The sequence below is a fragment of the Mus musculus genome, chromosome 9 (assembly GCF_000001635.26).
Source record: "Mus musculus strain C57BL/6J chromosome 9, GRCm38.p6 C57BL/6J".
Classification (NCBI taxonomy): domain Eukaryota; kingdom Metazoa; phylum Chordata; class Mammalia; order Rodentia; family Muridae; genus Mus; species Mus musculus.
Window position 1 is genome coordinate 60,046,666 of NC_000075.6, and position 22,714 is coordinate 60,069,379.

Consider the following 22,714-nt stretch of genomic DNA (forward strand, 5'->3'; position numbering starts at 1 on the left):
ATCCAGGACACAATAAGAAGACCAAACGTACGGATAATAGGAGTGGATGAGAATGAAGATTTTCAACTCAAAGGTCCAGCAAACATCTTCAACAAAATTATTGAAGAAAACTTCCCAAATCTAAAGAATGAGATGCATATGAACATACAAGAAGCCTACAGAACTCCAAATAGACTGGACCAGAAAAGAAATTCCTCCCGACACATAATAATCAGAACATCAAATGCACTAAATAAAGATAGAATACTAAAAGCAGTAAGGGAAAAAGGTCAAGTAACATATAAAGGCAAGCCTATCAGAATTACACCAGATTTTTCACCAGAGACTATGAAAGCCAGAAGAGCCTGGACAGATGTTATACAGACACTAAGAGAACACAAACTGCAGCCCAGGCTACTATACCCAGCCAAACTCTCAATTATCATAGAGGGAGAAACCAAAGTATTCCATGACAAAACCAAATTCACGCATTATCTCTCCACGAATCCAGCCCTTCAAAGGATAATAACAGAAAAAAACCAATACAAGAACGGGAACAACGCCCTAGAAAAAACAAGAAGGTAATCCCTCAACAAACCTAAAAGAAGACAGCCACAAGAACAGAATGCCACCTTTAACAACTAAAATAACAGGAAGCAACAATTACTTTTCCTTAATATCTCTTAACATCAATGGTCTCAACTCGCCAATAAAAAGACATAGACTAACAAACTGGCTACACAAACAAGACCCAACATTTTGCTGCTTACAGGAAACTCATCTCAGAGAAAAAGATAGACACTACCTCAGAATGAAAGGCTGGAAAACAATTTTCCAAGCAAATGGTATGAAGAAACAAGCAGGAGTAGCCATCCTAATATCTGATAAGATTGACTTCCAACCCAAAGTCATCAAAAAAGACAAGGAGGGACACTTCATTCTCATCAAAGGTAAAATCCTCCAAGAGGAACTCTCAATTCTGAATATCTATGCTCCAAATACAAGAGCAGCCACATTCACTAAAGAAACTTTAGTAAAGCTCAAAGCACACATTGCGCCTCACACAATAATAGTGGGAGACTTCAACACACCACTTTCACCAATGGACAGATCATGGAAACAGAAACTAAACAGGGACACACTGAAACTAACAGAAGTGATGAAACAAATGGATCTGACAGATATCTACAGAACATTTTATCCTAAAACAAAAGGATATACCTTCTTCTCAGCACCTCATGGTACCTTCTCCAAAATTGACCACATAATAGGTCACAAATCAGGCCTCAACAGATTCAAAAATATTGAAATTGTCCCATGTATCCTATCAGATCACCATGCACTAAGGCTGATCTTCAATAACAAAATAAATAACAGAAAGCCAACATTCACATGGAAACTGAACAACACTCTTCTCAATGATACCTTGGTCAAGGAAGGAATAAAGAAAGAAATTAAAGACTTTTTAGAGTTTAATGAAAATGAAGCCACAACGTACCCAAACCTTTGGGACACAATGAAAGCATTTCTAAGAGGGAAACTCATAGCTATGAGTGCCTTCAAGAAAAAACGGGAGAGAGCACATACTAGCAGCTTGACAACACATCTAAAAGCTCTAGAAAAAAAGGAAGCAAATTCACCCAAGAGGAGTAGACGGCAGGAAATAATCAAACTCAGGGGTGAAATCAACCAAGTGGAAACAAGAAGAACTATTCAAAGAATTAACCAAACGAGGAGTTGGTTCTTTGAGAAAATCAACAAGATAGATAAACCCTTAGCTAGACTCACTAAAGGGCACAGGGACAAAATCCTAATTAACAAAATCAGAAATGAAAAGGGAGACATAACAACAGATCCTGAAGAAATCCAAAACACAATCAGATCCTTCTACAGAAGGCTATACTCAACAAAACTGGAAAACCTGGACGAAATGGACAAATTTCTGGACAGATACCAGGTACCAAAGTTGAATCAGGATCAAGTTGACCTTCTAAACAGTCCCATATCCCCTAAAGAAATAGAAGCAGTTATTAATAGTCTCCCAGCCAAAAAAAGCCCAGGACCAGACGGGTTTAGTGCAGAGTTCTATCAGACCTTCAAAGAAGATCTAACTCCAGTTCTGCACAAACTTTTTCACAAGATAGAAGTAGAAGGTATTCTACCCAACTCATTTTATGAAGCCACTATTACTCTGATACCTAAACCACAGAAAGATCCAACAAAGATAGAGAACTTCAGACCAATTTCTCTTATGAACATCGATGCAAAAATTCTTAATAAAATTCTCGCTAACCGAATCCAAGAACACATTAAAGCAATCATCCATCCTGACCAAGTAGGTTTTATTCCAGGGATGCAGGGATGGTTTAATATACGAAAATCCATCAATGTAATCCATTATATAAACAAACTCAAAGACAAAAACCACATGATCATCTCGTTAGATGCAGAAAAAGCATTTGACAAGATCCAACACCCATTCATGATAAAAGTTCTGGAAAGATCAGGAATTCAAGGCCAATACCTAAACATGATAAAAGCAATCTACAGCAAACCAGTAGCCAACATCAAAGTAAATGGAGAGAAGCTGGAAGCAATCCCACTAAAATCAGGGACTAGACAAGGCTGCCCACTTTCTCCCTACCTTTTCAACATAGTACTTGAAGTATTAGCCAGAGCAATTCGACAACAAAAGGAGATCAAGGGGATACAAATTGGAAAAGAGGAAGTCAAAATATCACTTTTTGCAGATGATATGATAGTATATATAAGTGACCCTAAAAATTCCAACAGAGAACTCCTAAACCTGATAAACAGCTTCGGTGAAGTAGCTGGATATAAAATTAACTCAAACAAGTCAATGGCCTTTCTCTACACAAAGAATAAACAGGCTGAGAAAGAAATTAGGGAAACAACACCCTTCTCAATAGCCACAAATAATATAAAATATCTCGGCGTGACTCTAACGAAGGAAGTGAAAGATCTGTATGATAAAAACTTCAAGTCCCTGAAGAAAGAAATTAAAGAAGATCTCAGAAGATGGAAAGATCTCCCATGCTCATGGATTGGCAGGACCAACATTGTAAAAATGGCTATCTTGCCAAAAGCAATCTACAGATTCAATGCAATCCCCATTAAAATTCCAACTCAATTCTTCAACGAATTAGAAGGAGCAATTTGCAAATTCATCTGGAATAACAAAAAACCGAGGATAGCAAAAACTCTTCTCAAGGATAAAAGAACCTCTGGTGGAATCACCATGCCTGACCTAAAGCTTTACTACAGAGCAATTGTGATAAAAACTGCATGGTACTGGTATAGAGACAGACAAGTGGACCAATGGAATAGAATTGAAGACCCAGAAATGAACCCACACACCTATGGTCACTTGATCTTCGACAAGGGAGCCAAAACCATCCAGTGGAAGAAAGACAGCATTTTCAACAATTGGTGCTGGCACAACTGGTTGTTATCATGTAGAAGAATGCGAATCGATCCATACTTATCTCCTTGTACTAAGGTCAAATCTAAGTGGATCAAGGAACTTCACATAAAACCAGAGACACTGAAACTTATAGAGGAGAAAGTGGGGAAAAGCCTTGAAGATATGGGCACAGGGGAAAAATTCCTGAACAGAACAGCAATGGCTTGTGCTGTAAGATCGAGAATTGACAAATGGGACCTAATGAAACTCCAAAGTTTCTGCAAGGCAAAAGACACTGTCTATAAGACAAAAAGACCACCAACAGACTGGGAAAGGATCTTTACCTATCCTAAATCAGATAGGGGACTAATATCCAACATATATAAAGAACTCAAGAAGGTGGACCTCAGAAAATCAAATAACCCCCTTAAAAAATGGGGCTCAGAACTGAACAAAGAATTCTCACCTGAGGAATATCGAATGGCAGAGAAGCACCTGAAAAAATGTTCAACATCCTTAATCATCAGGGAAATGCAAATCAAAACAACCCTGAGATTCCACCTCACACCAGTGAGAATGGCTAAGATCAAAAATTCAGGTGACAGCAGATGCTGGCGAGGATGTGGAGAAAGAGGAACACTCCTCCATTGTTGGTGGGATTGCAGGCTTGTACAACCACTCTGGAAATCAGTCTGGCGGTTCCTCAGAAAATTGGACATAGTACTACCGGAGGATCCAGCAATACCTCTCCTGGGCATATATCCAGAAGAAGCCCCAACTGGTAAGAAGGACACATGCTCCACTATGTTCATAGCAGCCTTATTTATAATAGCCAGAAACTGGAAAGAACCCAGATGCCCCTCAACAGAGGAATGGATACAGAAAATGTGGTACATCTACACAATGGAGTACTACTCAGCTATTAAAAAGAATGAATTTATGAAATTCCTAGCCAAATGGATGGACCTGGAGAGCATCATCCTGAGTGAGGTAACACAATCACAAAGGAACTCACACAATATGTACTCACTGATAAGTGGATACTAGCCCAAAACCTAGGATACCCACGATATAAGATACAATTTCCTAAACACATGAAACTCAAGAAAAATGAAGACTGAAGTGTGGACACTATGCCCCTCCTTAGAAGTGGGAACAAAACACCCATGGAAGGAGTTACAGAAACAAAGTATGGAGCTGAGATGAAAGGATGGACCATGTAGAGACTGCCATATCCAGGGATCCACCCCATAATCAGCTTCCAAATGCTGACACCATTGCATACACTAGCAAGATTTTACTGAAAGGACCCAGATGTAGCTGTCTCTTGTGAGACTATGCCGGGGCCTAGCAAACACAGAAGTGGATGCTCACAGTCAGCTAATGGATGGATCACAGGGCTCCCAATGGAGGAGCTAGAGAAAGTACCCAAGGAGCTAAAGGGATCTTCAACCCTATAGGTGGAACAACATTATGAACTAACCAGTACCCCTGAGCTCTTGACTCTAGCTGCATATGTATCAAAAGATGGCCTAGTCGGCCATCACTGGAAAGAGAGGCCCATTGGACACGCAGACTTTGTGTGCCCCGGTACAGGGGAACGCCAGGGCCAAAGGGGGGGAGTGGGTGGGTAGGGGAGTGGGGGTGGGTGGGTAAGGGGGACTTTTGGTATAGCATTGGAAATGGAAATGAGCTAAATACCTAATAAAAAAAAATGAAAAAAAAAAAAAAAAAAAAATAAAACAAAACAAAACAAAACAAGAAAACAGCATGAGAGCCTCAATTTTAAACCTGTCAAAATTAAAATCCAGCAATTTAAAAAAATGGCAAATTTATAAGAATATGAAAAATAATTTTTAAAGAATCTGGTGGTTAGAAAATGCAAATAAAGGCACACAGTATTGGAGCTGTTAAGTTACAAGCACGGTGTCCGTATACTTCAAGGCTATTGGTTCAATGTAAGACTGACCATGAGGGGGTCCTGTCCTTCTTGTGTTCTATGTCCTGTATGACGCCACAGTTTTTCTAACATCCACAAAAAGGAAAATCTTTGGGATTAATTGTCATTTATGCATATGACATCATGTTTTTTCTTTTTTGTAAAGATTGACTTTCAAACTATTTTTAATTATGAATATGTGGGGGGTACATACATGTGTGTAGGTACAGGTTTCCTGAAGCTGAATTTACAGGCCGCTGTGAGCCATGGAAGCTGGGAACTAAACTTGGGTTTTCTATAAGAGCAGTATGTGCTCTTAATTGCTGAACCATTTCTGCTGTCCAAGATGTCACATTGTTTTAAATATCCTAAGCCTTCCCATATGGAAAGTTGCTCATCTAATGAAATCTGCAAATTACAGATGTTCCATGATGGTTTTTAAGATGTTAGGTGCTGGCCATTATTATTTAGAAAACATATTCATCTTTATCTTATATGTATGAGTCTTTGCCTCCACGAATAAAAGTGCCCTGAGCACATCTAGACCCACAGTGGCCAGTAGAGGGCGCTAGATCTCCTAGAATTGGAGTCAGGGACAGCTTGCGCTGCCTTGTGGGTGCTACTACCATGTGGGTGCTGGGAACTGGACCCAGGTCCTCTGCAAGAGCAGTGGCTTTTAACCACAGGGGCATCTCTCCAGCCCCAGGTATTATTATTTTAAACTTTCATGAGAACATGTTTCAGTGGAACTGTATTTGTTTTTAAGATCGTATAGATCTTCAAGAACTCCTTCCAAGTCTACAGTCCATGGAGGCTGTACTTGTTGGCAGGTTGACCGCGTCCTGAACAATCAGTCTCTGCCTGCTGTGCTTTCATGTCTGATATCTGAACTGTGGCATAATGACATTAGTAAACTGAACTGACTCAACTGCGCCAAGCTTTGATATTTCAGCTAAAATAATTTTACAACATCTTATTAAGGGAGAAGCGAGTGATACAAATGGCCAGCCGTTTTAAAAACATTAGATCCGTTGTTTCTTCTTCAAATAGCAGGTCTGAGAATAAGTCACACAGAAAAGGAGAATTCAGAGCTTAACAACAGACAGCAGTTTCTAATGTCTTTCCAATTAAAACCTAGCTCTGACTAACAGGCTAAGCTTTGAAGGACACTAACAATTGCTACTATACAATTTTAATAAACATGGTGCCACTCTTGGTGTGTTCTCAGTTTTATAACCAGAAATGAGAAGAACGTGTGTCATTTCTCACGCTATGTGTGCACCATAAGTATCCCAGTTTCCTCATGGTTGCTCGCTGGAGGTGGCCTGCTCCCACAGCTCCATGGGACCAGTCTTCCTACGAGCTATGGAAAGGCAGGGGCCAGCAGGCCAGGCCTTGGTGGCAAAACTCAGAGTTAGGTTTAATGCAGTGATATGACTAATGTATTCGCTAAGGCCTGTTAGTAAACATGCCTCCTTCTTCTATTTAGGCATTTAATTTCTTGGGACTGGATTTACAGACCTTTGTGAGCCACCATGTGGGTGCTAGGAGGCTCTACTGGAGGCTGAAGCAGAAGGCTTTCAAGTCTGAGGTCAATGTGGGTTCTATAATGATATTTATCTCAAAAATTTTGCCGTTCAATTCTCATACCCTAATTTTGAAATTGCACCTCTAGTTAGTAACTCTAAATGATTTTTTTTTTAAATGGAATTTTTAAAAAGTTAACTATGGTCTGGAGAGATGGCTCAGTGGTTAAGAGCACTGGCTGTTAATGGAAATACTGGCCTTGGAGTTTAGAAACCGAAGCTGAGCCTGTGTACTAACGGTTGTTTGTAGAACTCAGGCAATCTTATGCAAACAGCTTTCAACAGAGGCTCCATAGAGCAGGAATTGACCAATTGAGAGGAGTTAGATAAAGAAAGCCTGGTATAAAAAAAAAAAAGACCACCCTACCCACTGCACTGCAAACTGTATGTGACCTGTGTCCCAAGTTTTAAAAGGAGAAGGGAAATTGAGAACATTCCAGGTGACATAAATGCTGTGGCTGGAAGCTTGCACTCCTCACTCCTGGAGTCTCCACCTTAAAAGCCTGCTTCTGCTTCTCTCTCCTTGCAGAGAGCATCACATAAGGATGTTATGAATGATGTCTTTCTCATGAACACATTGGTTTCTGGGCACAGTGACTTTCTGAGTCGTTCTCCCATTGACTCCTAGTCCTATGGGAAGTGGAGATTTTTTATTCTGTAATTTTGGCATATATATATATGTGCATACATGTGTGAGTACATATATGTAAATATCTGTATGCATGTTCACATGTATGGGTTGTGTGCAGATAGACAATAGAGTTAGACATTGGCCATCTCTCTCTGTTGGTCTTCACATCTTATTTACTGAGGCAGGGTCTCTTGTTGAACTTGGAACTTGGAGCTCACTGAGTGGCTAGTCTAGTCAGCTTGCCCCAGGGCTCATGTCTCAGCCTCTTGAATGAGTGCTGGGATTCAGGGTTGGATTACGGAGCTGGGACAACATGCCTACTTGGCATGATCTCCAAGGCCCCATACTTGCTTTATCCACCAAGCCATCTCCCCAGCTGGATTCCATTTTAAGCTTTATATCCTGACTAACTCTGAGACAAAAGGAAGAAAGAAGAAACCTGTGAATCACCAATAAGAAAGTGCCGGAGTCCTTCCTGAGTATATCTGTTGAGTCTTATGACAAAGTCCCATACTCTAGATGGAATGAGCCAGGCTCTGGGCTGTTTCTATTCAGATACCATGCAAATGTTCACTAAGAATATCCATTGTATGTTCAAGGAGCCTGAAACTGATTACAAAATGGGGCCACTGATAGCCAGGGAACATTTACTAAAAACAACATAAAGCTAATAAAAACTGGCATTGTTTGCCAGCGTGCTTAAACACAATCACACTTCAAATAACCCCCAAGGAACATTTTCCATTGTAAGCGGCAGGATGTGTGTGGAGATGTGATCTTGTAAAAGCATCAGAGAAAGGCGGAAACACAGAGATCATTATTTGAGATTTAAAATAACACAAACTGCTCGCAGGGAAACTAGGCTTTCTGCCACTTTGGTGGCTCCTAGATGTGCCGGAGAAAATGTAACAGTTTTCTGCTTTAATTGGGTCTGTCTCAGAGACACATCTGCCACCCTTCCTCCTCTAGACAATCAAGCCAAGTGAAGTTGGTTTGGGCTGCGTTTGAATGGGCAGGGAAGGGATGGTTACAAAGTAACTGCTGGAGAGATGGCTCAGTCAGGAAAGTGCCTGCTTTGCAAACATGAGGACCTGAGTTTGAGTCTTAGAAACCCCAAATCAAAAGCAGGTGCAATGGCTCATGCTTGTAGCCCCAGTGCCGAGGACACAGAGACAGGCAGGTCCCTGAGACTTACTAACAAATCAGTCAGTATCGATTACACTCCGAGCTCAAGAGCAAGGTGGCTACCACCTAAGGAACGATACCTGAGGCTGGCCTCTAGCTTCATAGGTATGTATAATCATGACTACACACACACACACACACACACACACACACACACACACAGACACACCACACACAGACACACACACACAGACACACCACACACACACACACAGACACACACACACACACACACACACAGACACACCACACACAGACACACACACCACATCACAAAATGAATGGTATTTCAGAAAACCAAAACCCTCTGGTGGACACTGACTGCCACATGACCAGCGGTCTAGTGGAAGAAACCTATGGGTATTATCTCACACGAGACTTCCATGCCTAGAGCTATGCACCCCCTTGGTTTGATTCCCAGTTCTGCTGCTTCCTTGCTGTGTGACTTTGGCAAGTTCTATGATCTCTGTATGTCTGTTTTATTTATAAAATGAGCCTGGGAATAGCTTGTAAGTTATAGGCTGGTTCGAGTGCTTCAGGGTTTTATACAGGAAAAGCCATAAATATATTGCCTGGCACATTATTTGTCCTAAACAAGTTCCTGTTTAACAAATAACGAAAAACAAAATGTCTATTTCTGCTATTTCTGCTCATTGGAATGTCTTGAAGAAATGATACCTTCAGCCAGACTTGGTGGCTTACGACTAGGATTCCAGCGTGTAGGAGGAAAACCAGACTGGATTATATTATGATTTTCAGGTTAGCCTAGAATACAGATCAAGACCTTTCTCAAAAAATAGAAATGGCACCCCTATAACTAACTCCTGCTTAACGGATTGGCACATGCTGATCTGCGGGAGAAACTGGTAAACGCTCACTTTTGTGACTGCTGCACAGTGGAAGGGATCCAAATGACCTAATGTCCAGAGGAAAGGCCTGGAAGGCTCTGGCCTGCAGGGAAGTGGGTAGTGCTGAGGTGACAGCTGAGGGCTCTGCTGCAGTTCAGAAGACACACAAGGGCCTGCTGCTCCAGGCAGATGAAGCAGAGAGAAGGTGAGGATTGCTTTTGCTCTGGGCCTCCATCCGGGAGGAACCATCAGCCGCTCCTGTCCCCAACCCCCAAGACTAGCAGACCTCCCTGCTTGATAAAGAGCCCCTCTCAGCTCAGAAGAGTCTGTTGCCTGATTCATGACCACATCCTTCTTGAGAGGAGTAGAGCCTGATTTAAATATATAGATCTTAACCCTTTAGTTCTTCCAAGGATCCCCCCTCCACACTTCCCCTTCATTCCAGAGGGCAGGTCAGGAAGACCCTAATGGCACTTCCTGAATGTCCTGGAATGCCTGGCCACACTGTGTTCACCTCAGCATCTTGCAACAGATTCATTAACTGCACTGACGACAGTCTCTTGTGCCTGTGTGGAGAAGATCAGTGAACTCACCTAAGTAGTTGTTGCTCTTGTGCATCTCTGTAATGTTAATTTTCGTAGCTCCTTGGGGAATCTCTACAACCCGGTGGTAGCCCAGGCTGGTGAGGGCGTGCTTGAACACTCCCGACACCACCTGGCAGCCCGTGTTATCACCTCCACACACCCCGCACTTGTCCAAGACTTTGTCAGATCCCAGGAAGTCGTCACAGCCAATGCTCTGCAAAAAGATAGAAAAGGTTTACTGGCATGGGTCAGGAGCATCCGGAAGGAAGGAGCGAGAAGGGTCGGCAGATCTAGTGCCTCAAAGTAACCTTCCTCCCTTGCTCCCAGGACTGAGGAAATGGCTCAGGATGGCAAAGAGACACTTGGTGTACAAGCATGGGGTTTTGAGTTTGGAGCCCAGAGCCCATGTAAAAAAAATCCAAGCATGGCAGTAAATGCCTAGAGTCCTAGCACGGGAAGGCTCCTGAGGTCTCCTAGTCTCTAGGCAACCAGTGAGAAACAGTTCTGTAAGAGACTCAAAGAGTAATTAACATGGAGAGGAAGAGAAGAAAATAGCTCACGTTACCCGCTGATCACCACATGCACATGCAAGTAGTATGCCCATGTACCCATATGCACATACATATACATTCTTAAAAGTTCATGCATGCCTTCATTGAACAGTTATGTCCACAGCACCTACTCTGGGCAAGAGCTTTGCATCTCAGCTACTCATAAAATGTATCCTCCAGGGGGAGGTTGGGGGCCACACAGTAAACAAGACAGATCAACTCAATAGTTCACTTGGTCGAGGTAATTGATCAGGAGAAAATGAATAGGAAGGAAGCAGGGTTTGATATTTATATAATTGGGACAGTGGAGTTGTTTTTATATCCCAGGCTCCTACCCTGGACTATAGAGGGTCATGGATGCCCCATGCTGGGAATTTCCCAAATCTCTTTGGAGCCACAGTAAATACCTCACTTAAAACTAAGGTTTGCCTCCGAGTCTGTTCTACATTGCAGATCCTACCACCATGTGACAAAGTCACCCCCCGCCCCCCAAGTGCGGTTTCCTGGCCCAGTTTCATGGGAAATAAGAGCTCAGGTCCCGAGTCTCCACTGGTGACTGTTGTTCTGGAGACCCGAGCACAGGCACATTTGTGTGTTTCTCGGAGGCCCTTCCTCAAGCGCAATGCCTAAAGCACCACCAGGCTGCACGGCAGGCAGGCTTCCAATAACAGGCTTCATCATACGGTCAACCTCAATTGTGGAAACTCTTGTCTAACTTGAATCTCATCCCTCCAATTTCATTATTCAATTTTTTCTTCTTTGTTTCCCATCAACTGTCTATGTTTCTATTAGACAAATTTTATTTTGCATTAAAAATAAAGCTTTGGAACAAAACAGAATGATCTTGATTGAAATCTTTCTCCCACTGCCCAAGCTGGCTCCACAGGGCTCATGATCCCACTTCCTGAATTCAAAACTGGAACTTGATGTCTGAGCAGAGAATTCTGTCACATTTCCATGGGCAGATGGAAGCCAGCAGAATGTAGTTTGGATGATGAAATGTTGGGATTACAGGATTATTCACCGGGGTCTGGGGTTACAGAAGATGAAGTCAGAATGGTATTCTAAAACTTGAGACATATGTTCGCTGACTCACAAGCTTGGTTTGGATTTTGAATCTAATAGCAACCATGAGATCACATCGCGGGAGCGGAGTGGCCAGCAGACCATTCAAAGCTCACTTTTGATTGCCCTAAATAACCGTGGGTCTATCCACGTGGGTCCTACGGGTCGAATCCTGTAGCTAGGGTCAGATCAGAAGGTGTTTACTTTTGCTCCTCGGCTTTGACTGACATTTCTGCAGGCACCGTGTACTCGCCCTTATTGCTTCCATATTCCCGAGCCCACATTAGTCCATCAGTAATCACTGGTCTCTCCACAAATAGCTTCTCTGTAAAACATTATTTCTGACAATAACAGGACATCACCTCAACATGTTCACCCATATGCCATTAGCCTTTCAAAATGCCATGTTTGCTATGTCTTTCTTTCGCTTTAAAGGGAAGTGGTCCCCCACCCCCGAACATTTTAGCAGGAAAGTCACAAAAACGATAGCCACACCCTCTCTGTCTTGCATTCTCCCTTGAGACAAGAAATGCTACCACCATCAGATTAGGGGTTCTAGATGATAGAAACCCTGGGGATGGAAAGATGGCCCATTGGTTAAGAGCACTGGCTGCTCTTGAAGAGATGTAGAGAGAAGCTCTTGTTCAATGTATGAAAGCATCCCCTGTTAATAATAATGTTGGTCTATTAGTTTAGGCAGGAAATAGGGAGGTGGAAATTGTGGGGCAGAGAGAGGACTCTGGGTTAGAGACAGGAACAGGGGTGGGGGTGGGGAGGGATTCATCTTGGACCACTGATAGAGACAGACACATGGAACCAAGAAGAGGTGACCAGCCATGTGGCACTCACAGACTAGAATATACAGGATAATTGAGTTATGAGCTAGTTGGGGAACAAACCAAAGCTATTAGCCCAGGCATTTATCCATAATAATTCAGACTCAGAGTCATTATTTCAGGAAACAAAGTGGCTGGGTGACAAAGCATGTGGTTACACCCTGGGCTTGATTCCCATCACCTATATGGAGACCCACAACTATCTGTAACTTCAGTTCCAGGGGATCTGATGTCCTCTTCTGGTCTCCATGGACGCCACAAACATGTGGCTCACATAAAGATATATAAGCAAACATAAAATAAAAATAAACAAACCTAAAAAGAAATAGATTTGACTCTACCAAAGCTAAGAGTCTTAGTTGATGATTATGGACAATATGGTGATCTGAATGAGATGTCCCTCATCAGTCTCAGGCATTTGAATAGTTGGAACCCAGTTGGCTATTTGGGGATGAGAAGGCATAGTCTTGTTGAAGGAGGAATGTCACTATGGGTAAGCTTGTGCCATTAACAATAGATTCTCTGTATCCTACTGAAAGCTTGCTATGGGAGCTCTCATTTGTGCCTGATGCCAAGCTTTGGCTCTGCTATCATGAGCTCTTACACTCCCAGAACTGTAACCCATAATGCTCACTCTGTAAGTTGCTTTGTTCATAGTATCTTACCAGATTAACATATAACTAAGACAGAAAAATTGATCAGCCCTCGCTATAGCTCACGATCTTCTCCCTCTCTATGACCTTTGGTCCATTCTGGCTAACCCTGGACTCATCTTAAGTAGAGAGAACGTATGTATACACAAAGGCACAGAAGAAGGAATGAACAATGCATGTGCATAGAATGGTGAGGTATATCGATTAGCAGAGGCAACTTAAGGGTGGAAGGCTCATGGTTTGAAACAGTACAGTTCCGTGGTGGAGGAGGCATGGTGGAGTTCATGATTGGGAAGTGTATGACTGTTGCTTGTTCTTAGTACCAACCAGGAAGTAGTGAGCATGGACTGGAAGTGGCAGCCTCAAAGCTTTGGTGAAGGCTGTAGCTACACACTTGATGTCAAGAGATAACAGTGTTACCTCTCTTCACCCTTCTTCTTTTGGTCAGATCTCACCTTGGACTCTCAATGCCTACAGTTTACTCCTCAAAAGAGAAGTCAAAAAAAAGAGTATGGGACCCTTCCCCAAGGCATGGAAAAATCTCACTGGAATATCTTTCTGATGTTCTAGTAGCTTCTCAACTCTTAGAGAGATGGATTTGCTATAGAGTTACACAAAATGCCACTCACTTCACGAAGCTGGAAGGACAGCTCTAAAGTAAGGACTGGGCAGACAACATGCATTCAAGAGCTTCATTCCCAGCTCTAAGGCAACAGAAAATTTATTTAGATGACAGCTGACCTGTCTCCTGACAGGGCGATGCTGAAGAGAAGTGACCTAATGAAGGACAATTTGTCTGACTGAGAAAAATGACATTCAGACTCAAAGGATAAGAAGTATTGGTTTCGACAAGATCTAACCATGAAAATGTATCTTTTATTGATGATGTCATTGGGTGACTACATCAGGGAAGTCATTGGACAGTTGAATAAGACTGAGGTTTTACCTTCTGGGGTAGGGGTTAATTTTCAGGGCTAACTTGGCACACAAAGAAATTATCAGAAAATTTTATGTTTTCCTAGAACAGGATCAAATCTTCTTTAGAAACTGAAAATTGGCTACTTAAAGACTACAGGGTACTTCAATATCCTAGCTTGAAGTAGGGTCTGGGGTCTGAGTGCTTTTTAGATGCAAGATGAACAGGACCTTATGACTGGCTGACAAGAGGAAGGGAAGGAAGCTTTAATCTCCCCTCCCCATTTGTTTTCAACTTCATAGCGTCTAACACTCCGAGCATTTGCTATATTATGGCTCCTCTTGACATCAATCTTTTTTCCTCATTTTATTTTAAACACAGTCCACGCAATTGCTATAAAGTTCAGAGAGGCCAAATATCTCGGTAAGGCTGCGCTGTTCGTTTTAAGGTTCAAAATCAAGAATCACGTTTTAAAACTATTTAAGAAAGGATTAGAGGCCAAAAGACCAGTGGTCACACAGAAGATGACAGTTTCGCTGAAGGAGTGGATAGTGGCAGTGACCATGTTCAGAGAATAAGTTCAAGGTGATGCCACCAAGGAATCCTGGACAGAGCTCAGCCCAGAGGTGACACTGAGGTGCCTTTTTTCTAGTCTTATGAGAGACCAATCACATGACACATCTCTCCCACACTGGCTATTTGAACATAATACTCTACATGTAGCAAATGAATAAATATTTTAGCTTGTCTTCCTATTACATTAAATTCTTATTGTAAGCACTTTTTATTTACTTTGAAATACTTTGAATCACAAGAAGTTGTAAAAACAGTACACAGAGTTTTGTTGACCTTCTACCCAGATTCCTCTAATGATGACATCACACTATGCATTGTCAAAGTCATGTCTACTACTGGCATGGGCATTATACCACTAACTAAAGAGTAGACTATATTTGAGTTTTGCCATTATTTATATACATTTCTTGGAGGGTATGGTTCTGTGAAATACTATCCTATGTGTAATGTTTCCTTTTCAGAACAGCTGATTCTTCCTGTCCTGGTTAGCCTTCTTGTCAACTTGACCTAGACTAGAATCATCCAAGAGAAGGAACCTCAGTTGTGGACTTTCTTAGATCAGATGGTCTATGGGCATGTCCATGAGAGATTCTCTTGATCATTAGCAGGTGGAGGAGGGCCCAGCCCACTGTGAGCATTGCTGTTCCTAGAGCAGGTTCTCCTGGGCTATACAAACAATGTTAAGCTTGAGCCAATGCTCAAAACTGTTGAGTGCACCAGCAGGCAACAACAGTCTTCCGTGGTTTCTTCACCAGATTCTTGCCTTGAGTTCCGGCCCTGACTTCCTTCAACAATGGACTGAGACCTGGAAGTGTAATATAAAATAAAAACACTCCCCTCCTAACTGTAATCAGAGTGTTTAATCACAGCAAGAAAGATCAAACTAGGAAACCTTCCCTGATTAACACTGCCATGCAATTGTTAAGTATAATTGACACCACCATCTAGCAGGAAAAGCAGTTTGGAATGAGGGAAAGAATACTGAACTGGGAATAAGGAAGCCAGGGGCATAGACCTGGCTTTGTCTTTAACTTAATGTGAGAGGACAGCCAAGCCACTTCTCTACAAGGTGCTGGAAACAATCCTATCCTGCGATTTCAGGGAACCGTGGCTTGAACTCTTGCATGTGAATCAGGATGCTGACCAACTCATGTCTAATGGAGACGACTCAGAACTGGTGGCTTATTCCCAGACTCTTTTGGAGGCTCCAGCACAGTGTCATCATGTGCTTGAGGTGAGCATGGGCGCCTGTGAGCCCTGGGTCCTGTCCTTGCTCTGTGCTTATGAATCCTGGCCCTTTGTACAAGCCAGGTGAATTGGCTTCTGGGTGCTTTTGGAGCTGTGACTAGAGATGCGGTAGTATTGACCTCCTCAGGCTTTTGGAATGAGGAGACGAGGAAACCGGAGCTAGAACCCTTGATGTACCGTCGAAGCTTCTCGGAGAATGCTGGGGCTTGTTATCACCATTTCTATAGATTTGATTATGCCTGAAAAGCATCTAATTTTAAGTAAATCTCATCACCATGTAACCAGAGGACCCATCCCGTCTTCTATAACACTCCTTTACTAGAAACACTTTCTTCTTCATTCAGACAAAAAAAAAAAAAAAAAAAAAAAAAAAAAAAAAAAAAAAAAGGCTAAAAAGCCAAAAGGAGGGCATGGGAACCCCAAGACAACTCCTTACACGGCTTCTTCATTCTCGCTGTTCAAACAGCATCTACTGATGACAACCAGAGCCAACATCTGCTTCCCATCCCTCCACCACTGGTTTGTGTTCTCCGTTCACCAGGTACTGCCTTTCAAAAGAGGCACATGTCAATGTTACAAAGGTGACGGGACAAGTATCAGATGTTCTCAGTAGTTTTCCAGTGGTTTCTTTTGCAACACATTGTAGGAAAATTTTACACGTTGCAAGCCATCAAAAAGAGAAATTGCTCAAGAATTACCCTCAATTTATGTGCCAAAATTAACCTAAATGAGATTTCCTGAGGGAAATGAGTAATCTGGATGACATATTTGGTGGTGAATTTTACAGGGAGGAGGCTCTGTCCATCATGGCAGGGAGGGTGGGGCCAGGCCTTCAGATAGTGGGTGTGGTTCCCAATTCCCTAATGGGAAGCAGGTGTTCTCTATGTGTATCAGAACACGCAAAGCAGGGCAACCTCAACAGGCAGGCAGGCAGGCAGGCAGGCTAGGTGACCTGCATAGGTGACACATGGAGCCTTTAGAAGCATGCCATGACAACAGTGTGGGAGAATATTCAAATGATTTGGAGCTAACAGGAATTTTCTTGTATTTATGGTGAACTAATCTGTGGAAATACATATGGAGTCCAACACTTTTATGGCTGACATTCTGTTGAAAGAAGTCTTCTGCATGTGATGAAGCTCTGTGTCACTGTGAGGAATGCAGATGAACACTGCCTCCTTGAGAAAGCAATTTAGCAATCTATGCTGCTTCAAGTGCTGCATTCTTCTAGGAATGTAGGCAAAGGAAATGATAAGAAAAGAGGCCAACAGTTTCGGGATGACAGAGCCCAGCACAGTGTTATTATCAATAATAAAAACACCGGGACCATCCTTAGTGATCAACATAAGGAGATGGTTAAGCAGCACATAGGCTCCCTGGGAAATGTGGGCTCGCTCTTTCTCTCTGTGTTATTATTATTAAAATGTTCTCGAAGCTGTGCTTGTTCCCTTGACCCTCGAGATCATTCAGTAAGTTTTCTGAGCTGATCACAATAGAGGCCAATGTGCTGTGAGGGCAGAGCAGCCATGAAGAGGAACGAGACGTAGATCCTGCTTAGAGTCTAACCTGAGTTAGCAAACCACAGCTTCCAGGCCAAATCAGGCCCAAGCTTTGTGTTTGTAAATAGAGACCAACCTGGACACAAACATCCCGTTTATTTACTTAATGTTTATGGCTGCTTGCGGGTTATAACAGCAGGGCAGCGTAGTAACACAGACAGTTTGGTCCACAAAGACTAACATACTTATAGTCTGGCTCTTAAATAAAGCTGCCAGTCATTGGTCTAAGTGTAAAGACTCAAAAAAATGTACTTCAATGTGGCTCGAGAATGTTTTAGGGGTGGTGGGCACAGGGTCATATGAGGCAAGATGAGGCTCAGGGAGTTGCTCTCAATTGACCCCGATTGCCCAATCCTGAATCATTCATGTTCTCTTTGCTCTGTTCTAATCTGCTGTAATTGTTATACAGAATGCAAAACGTTATTATCTAAGGGTCTGGGAAGATGGGCTCAGCTAATTAAAGTTCTTGGCACAGAGGCATGAGAGCCTGAATTTGGAAACTGCTTTTAATCAAGCCTATGGCTGTCACATTTGCAAGGCCCATCCTGTTCCATCAGAGAGTAAAACCTCACTAGTGGACTCAACCAGAAGAGGACATTAGCACTCCTGTGGGGTACAGTTGGGTAGGAACCAAGTACAGCAGTGTTTACAGACCTGTCAGGCAAGCAAGACATCCCAAGCTACATGCCAAGCACTCAGTTCCCAGGGACTGAGATGGGGTGGGCGAAGGAGACATGGATTAATGACAAGCATGATATACAAAACTAAGGTGTCCATACATTCATCGAGTAGACGAATAGAAACCTCTGGACTTACAGTTTTTAAGCCTACAAGTGAATTCAGTTTAAAGATATTAGACAAATCTAGCAAAATTGTGTTGTAATTTCTCAGGGTCTCAGAACAAGGCTGGCATTAGGAAAGTCCTGCACTGGATGGGATGTGCCCATCAGAGGCTGTGGATGTGGTGATCAAGGTGTCAGAATGGGGAATTTCTACAATAAAGAAACAAAGAAACCACCTGTACTCTATAGCATTGAGTTCCAGAAGCAGACTTTCAACTAAGAGGGAAAGAGTTTGTTGGGCTGAGAGTCCTGCATCAAGTGGAGGCAACTTGGACACCGGCCAGATCTCTAAGCCCTCTGGAGCACAGGCAGCTTGGGTCCACGGATCTAAACACAACCAGAGGCACCTATTAGTCTTATGTGAACCCAGAGACCAGAAGGCAAGGATGGAGACTCGGATTTGCACCTCTGCCACCCCTGTGATGCACATTCTATCTGCAAATGTGTGTGTGTGCCCATGTGTCTATGTATGCAAATGTGCGCTGTTCTCCACAAGATGGAACCTATAAGCCTTATAGAGAGGCACTCACCTAAATGACTAGTTTAGGAATAAGGAGTAGTAGCCAAATATTTAGAGTAATCATCTCTGGGAAACATAAGAGGAAAGAAGGACACATCTCAGGCTGACTAGATAGAATGGTGAACTGGCTGGGGTAGGCTGGGAGTGGTGGAGTGAGAAGTTTTACAAATGATGCCTGGCAGACACAGGCTGTGCTCAGAAAATGGAGGAACCTAGAGGCTGAGAAGCACACAGTAGCCTGCATTAGGATGGACAGAAATGGCTGGGAGCCTGGATGCTGGGAATAGATTTAGAACAGAGGCTGAGGGCACAGAGGTGGTGTGCTGAAGGAAACACGATTGGACTGAGAATGGCCACCAGCAGATGAGGGCATGAGGAAGCCTGAAACACACAGCCAGAGACCTGCCAGGATGTCAGTGCTCTTTAGATCCAAGTCCTGGGCGGTAGGGATGGGGCAGTCATGTGATGGAGTCACCTTACAGCCAAGGTCCAGTGTGGACCCGAGATCATTTTTATCTATTTATCCATTACTGAAGTCGCTCATGTTCATCTTCTCGCTCTGCCTTGATCCCTGTAAACTGCTTCTGCAACTGAAAATGCTGGTATTTTAACTTTGGAATGAAAATCTTCTTAAAAGAACTCAAGGCTAAGAAGTTTACTTTAAGAACTGGGATATAGCTGAGTTGAGAGAGTGCTTGCCTCTAGTGCATCAGGCCCTGGGTTCCATTCCAGGTCTGTAGAAATTGGCCATGGTGGTGCAGGCTTCTGCTGAGGGAGACGACAGAGATAGGAAGATCAGACGTTCAAGGTTGTTATCAACTACATGGCTGGCGTTAGGCTAGAGCCTGGGCTACAAGAAGAGAACTTGTCTCAAAAAATACATACACAATAACTTATCACATCTGTTTCAGATCCTGGTTAATCAATGTGCAGCCATAGCACCACAGACTAGGTTTCACCGGTGGCTTTTATGTTCAGGAGAAGTCTTGGGGCCCTCCCTAGGCATGGACAGAACCTATAACTTACCCACAGGTGATTCTTGAGTCTGAGTACACAGAAGTCTGCAAAGTGTTGCTCTACTTCTCAACAGGCAGCAAATCTTTTGTACAGAGCTAGACCACATGGTCTCTGTTATCATGGCAAGCTGTCCCAATAAAACTTTATTCACAAGAACAGAAGATGACAGCTAAATAGGACTTCTAGACTAGATTCGGTTCCCCGGCCATATTTACTAGAGTCAGGCCGCAGGCAGTGTTCTAAGTCCCAGATCAGATTGTTCCCCGATGCACTGAAGGCTGAATCGCCAAAGTGGCTCCATCCCATTTGGATGCTGGAAGCCACATTTTGTAACTGCGGCCACCTTCGTGACTTTCCATGTGGTTGTTTCTTGTCACTGGGGAATAGCCAAAGGGCAAATGAAATAACCCAGAACTTTCCGGACCAAAAAAGTAGACTTTTCAGCTGTGCCCCATGCTCAGTGAAAAGTCTTGGGCAAGTTGGTCACTGGCTCCAAGGGCACGCTCTCTTGTTCTCTTGTTCCTCATACCATTTTGCTTGCTATGTGGAGGTTCTGAGAGAACGAAGAGAAACCAAACGACTATTACAATAGATGCTTGTTAAGCATAAAGCGTCCCACAAATCCAAGCTGTGGTGAATCATTTCGGTTGCTCCCTACTGACAGCGTCTATGTTCCTGAAGGGCTTCAGGGAGTGTTTCCCTCATGATGTTGAATTCCTACAGCAACCAACTCTAGTGAGGCCCAGCTCTCAGGAGATTTTGGAACTTGCCCAGGTTGCCCATGCACTAGTGAACAGAGCTGGCACCTGCCGCCGGTCGCATCTGCCATCGGCCTAGACCAACTTGCTCTATGCATTTTCAGGTCAATAAGCAGGATGTAAGGAGATTTGTGATTTCTCACAGGTTTCTCCTGCTGCCGTCTGGGATCATTTGACCTGTTAGGTCACTTTCTGTTTACTGTACACTCTTCCGTCTTTACTCAAGTTGCATCCTGGCCCTCTAAATGACAACCAAGTCTCTATCCAGTCAAAACTAAGACAACACAACATGAACACTCTTTGGCTTCAAATGGAAAACAAAATGCCTCTGGAAAGCTTCCTTCTGGCTGTGATATTTATAATAGTGGTAAAGGTGGAGAGAGGACATGTTTGAAATCTCATCCTCCTGAGAAGCCAGGTCCTCAAAAGCACTGACAGATCTGGAGTCAGCCCCCTTCTCTACAGACAAAGAAACCAAGTCCCAGGAAGTGAAGGGACTTCTCCAAGTTGGCTGGGTGAGGGCTTCCTGCCTACAGCCTCCTTCTCATGACACCATGGTGTCCTCCTTCTTCGTACCTATCTACCTGCCTTAAGAGTTTGGGCTTTAGGTCCTAGCCCCTCTCTAATTCCATAATCTGAAGAAATCTCCTCAGTGGGGCTGTACTTTGGGGAGTCTTTCTCTAGATCCCTGGCTGCAAGCCTAAGAACAGTCTCATGATATCACACAGCCACGGGTGACATTGCCACCTGTAAAATGACAGCATTGAAGGAGAATTCACAGACCTCCTGTGAGGCTTAGCAGACCAGGCAGGTGAAGGTAGCTTGTTCAGAACTGGCATGGGAAAGGGGCTAAGGAGAGGGCATATGGGTCTGCCCTATGCTTTCGAGGCCCCCCATGGTTCTTTCGGGACTCCGTTCATCGGGAGCCCGGCTGCTTTACCCCACACAAGGCAAACACACCTCTGCACCGGAAGGAGGGCTTGTATGCTTATACAGTCCCCTGAAATCCCACTTCTGTTCACACCTGGTTCTCAGGTGGGGTGTTTGGCCAGAGTGACAGTACAGCTGAAATCACAGGGGCCCATTTACGGTTTGATAATGTTCTGGGATAATGAACAAGACTTCTGCAGATTTCTTTTTAATTACTTCTGCTATTTTTTTAGATTCTGCTTTAATTATGCAATCTTCCCCTTCAGAAAGATTTCTTATAACTTTGCTTTATATATGTGTGTGTGTGCGTGTCTGTGCATGCTGGTTCATGTGCACATGTGAGGGTATGCAAGTGGAGCTCAGATGTTGAATGTCTTCCTTATCTTTCTCCGTCTTGCTTTTTTTTTTAATTAATTTTTATTTTTTGTAGATGGGTGTTTTGCCTGCATGTCTGTCTGTCTGTCTGTGCACCATGTGTGAGTAGCTAACAGATGCTGGAAGAGAGTATCAGTATCCTGGATTGGGAGTTACAGATGGTTATGAGCCACCATGTGGGTGCTGGGAATTGAACCCAGATCCTCTAGAAGGGCAACTACTGAACCCTACTCTAGCCCCTTTGCCATGTCTGCTGAGACAGGTTCTCTCTGTGTACCTGGAGCTCAGCAGTTGGCTAGAGTGGATGGCAGCAAGCTCTAAGGGATCCTCCTGTTTCTGCCTCTCCTGTGCGGGGTTACCACCAGACACCACCATGCCTAGTTTTTATTGTTGGTGCTAAGGGTCTGGACTCATGCCAGGCACTTGGCCAATGAAGACATCTCCCTGGCATTTATTTCTGTCTTTTAAAATGTGCCTTTAAGTGTGAAATTCGCAGTTTTTCGTGGAGGGCAGCTATAAGAAAGTCTCTGCTAGCAAACAAAGATCATGCTGACTTAGGAACAGCAAGGGAGGCAGTCCAAGGGAGCCTGGAACTCAGGCATGCTGGACCACAGCCTTCAGATGAACTGTAGACGCAAACACAGACTCAAGCGTCCCTTGGAAAATCCAATGGCAGAAAGCCGCAGGAATAT

General features: G+C 43.4%; 1 protein-coding gene across 5 annotated transcripts in view; it reads right to left on the minus strand.

Moving 5' to 3' along the window:
* Thsd4 (thrombospondin, type I, domain containing 4) overlaps positions 1-22,714 on the minus strand; it is a 555,183-nt gene that overhangs the window by 79,735 nt on the left and 452,734 nt on the right. For all 5 annotated transcript variants that reach the window (XM_006510906.4, XM_006510907.3, NM_001040426.3 and 2 more), the window contains one exon: positions 10,186-10,390. In XM_006510906.4, the coding sequence (XP_006510969.1) occupies positions 10,186-10,390 (205 nt within the window). The remainder of the gene's footprint in view (positions 1-10,185; positions 10,391-22,714) is intronic.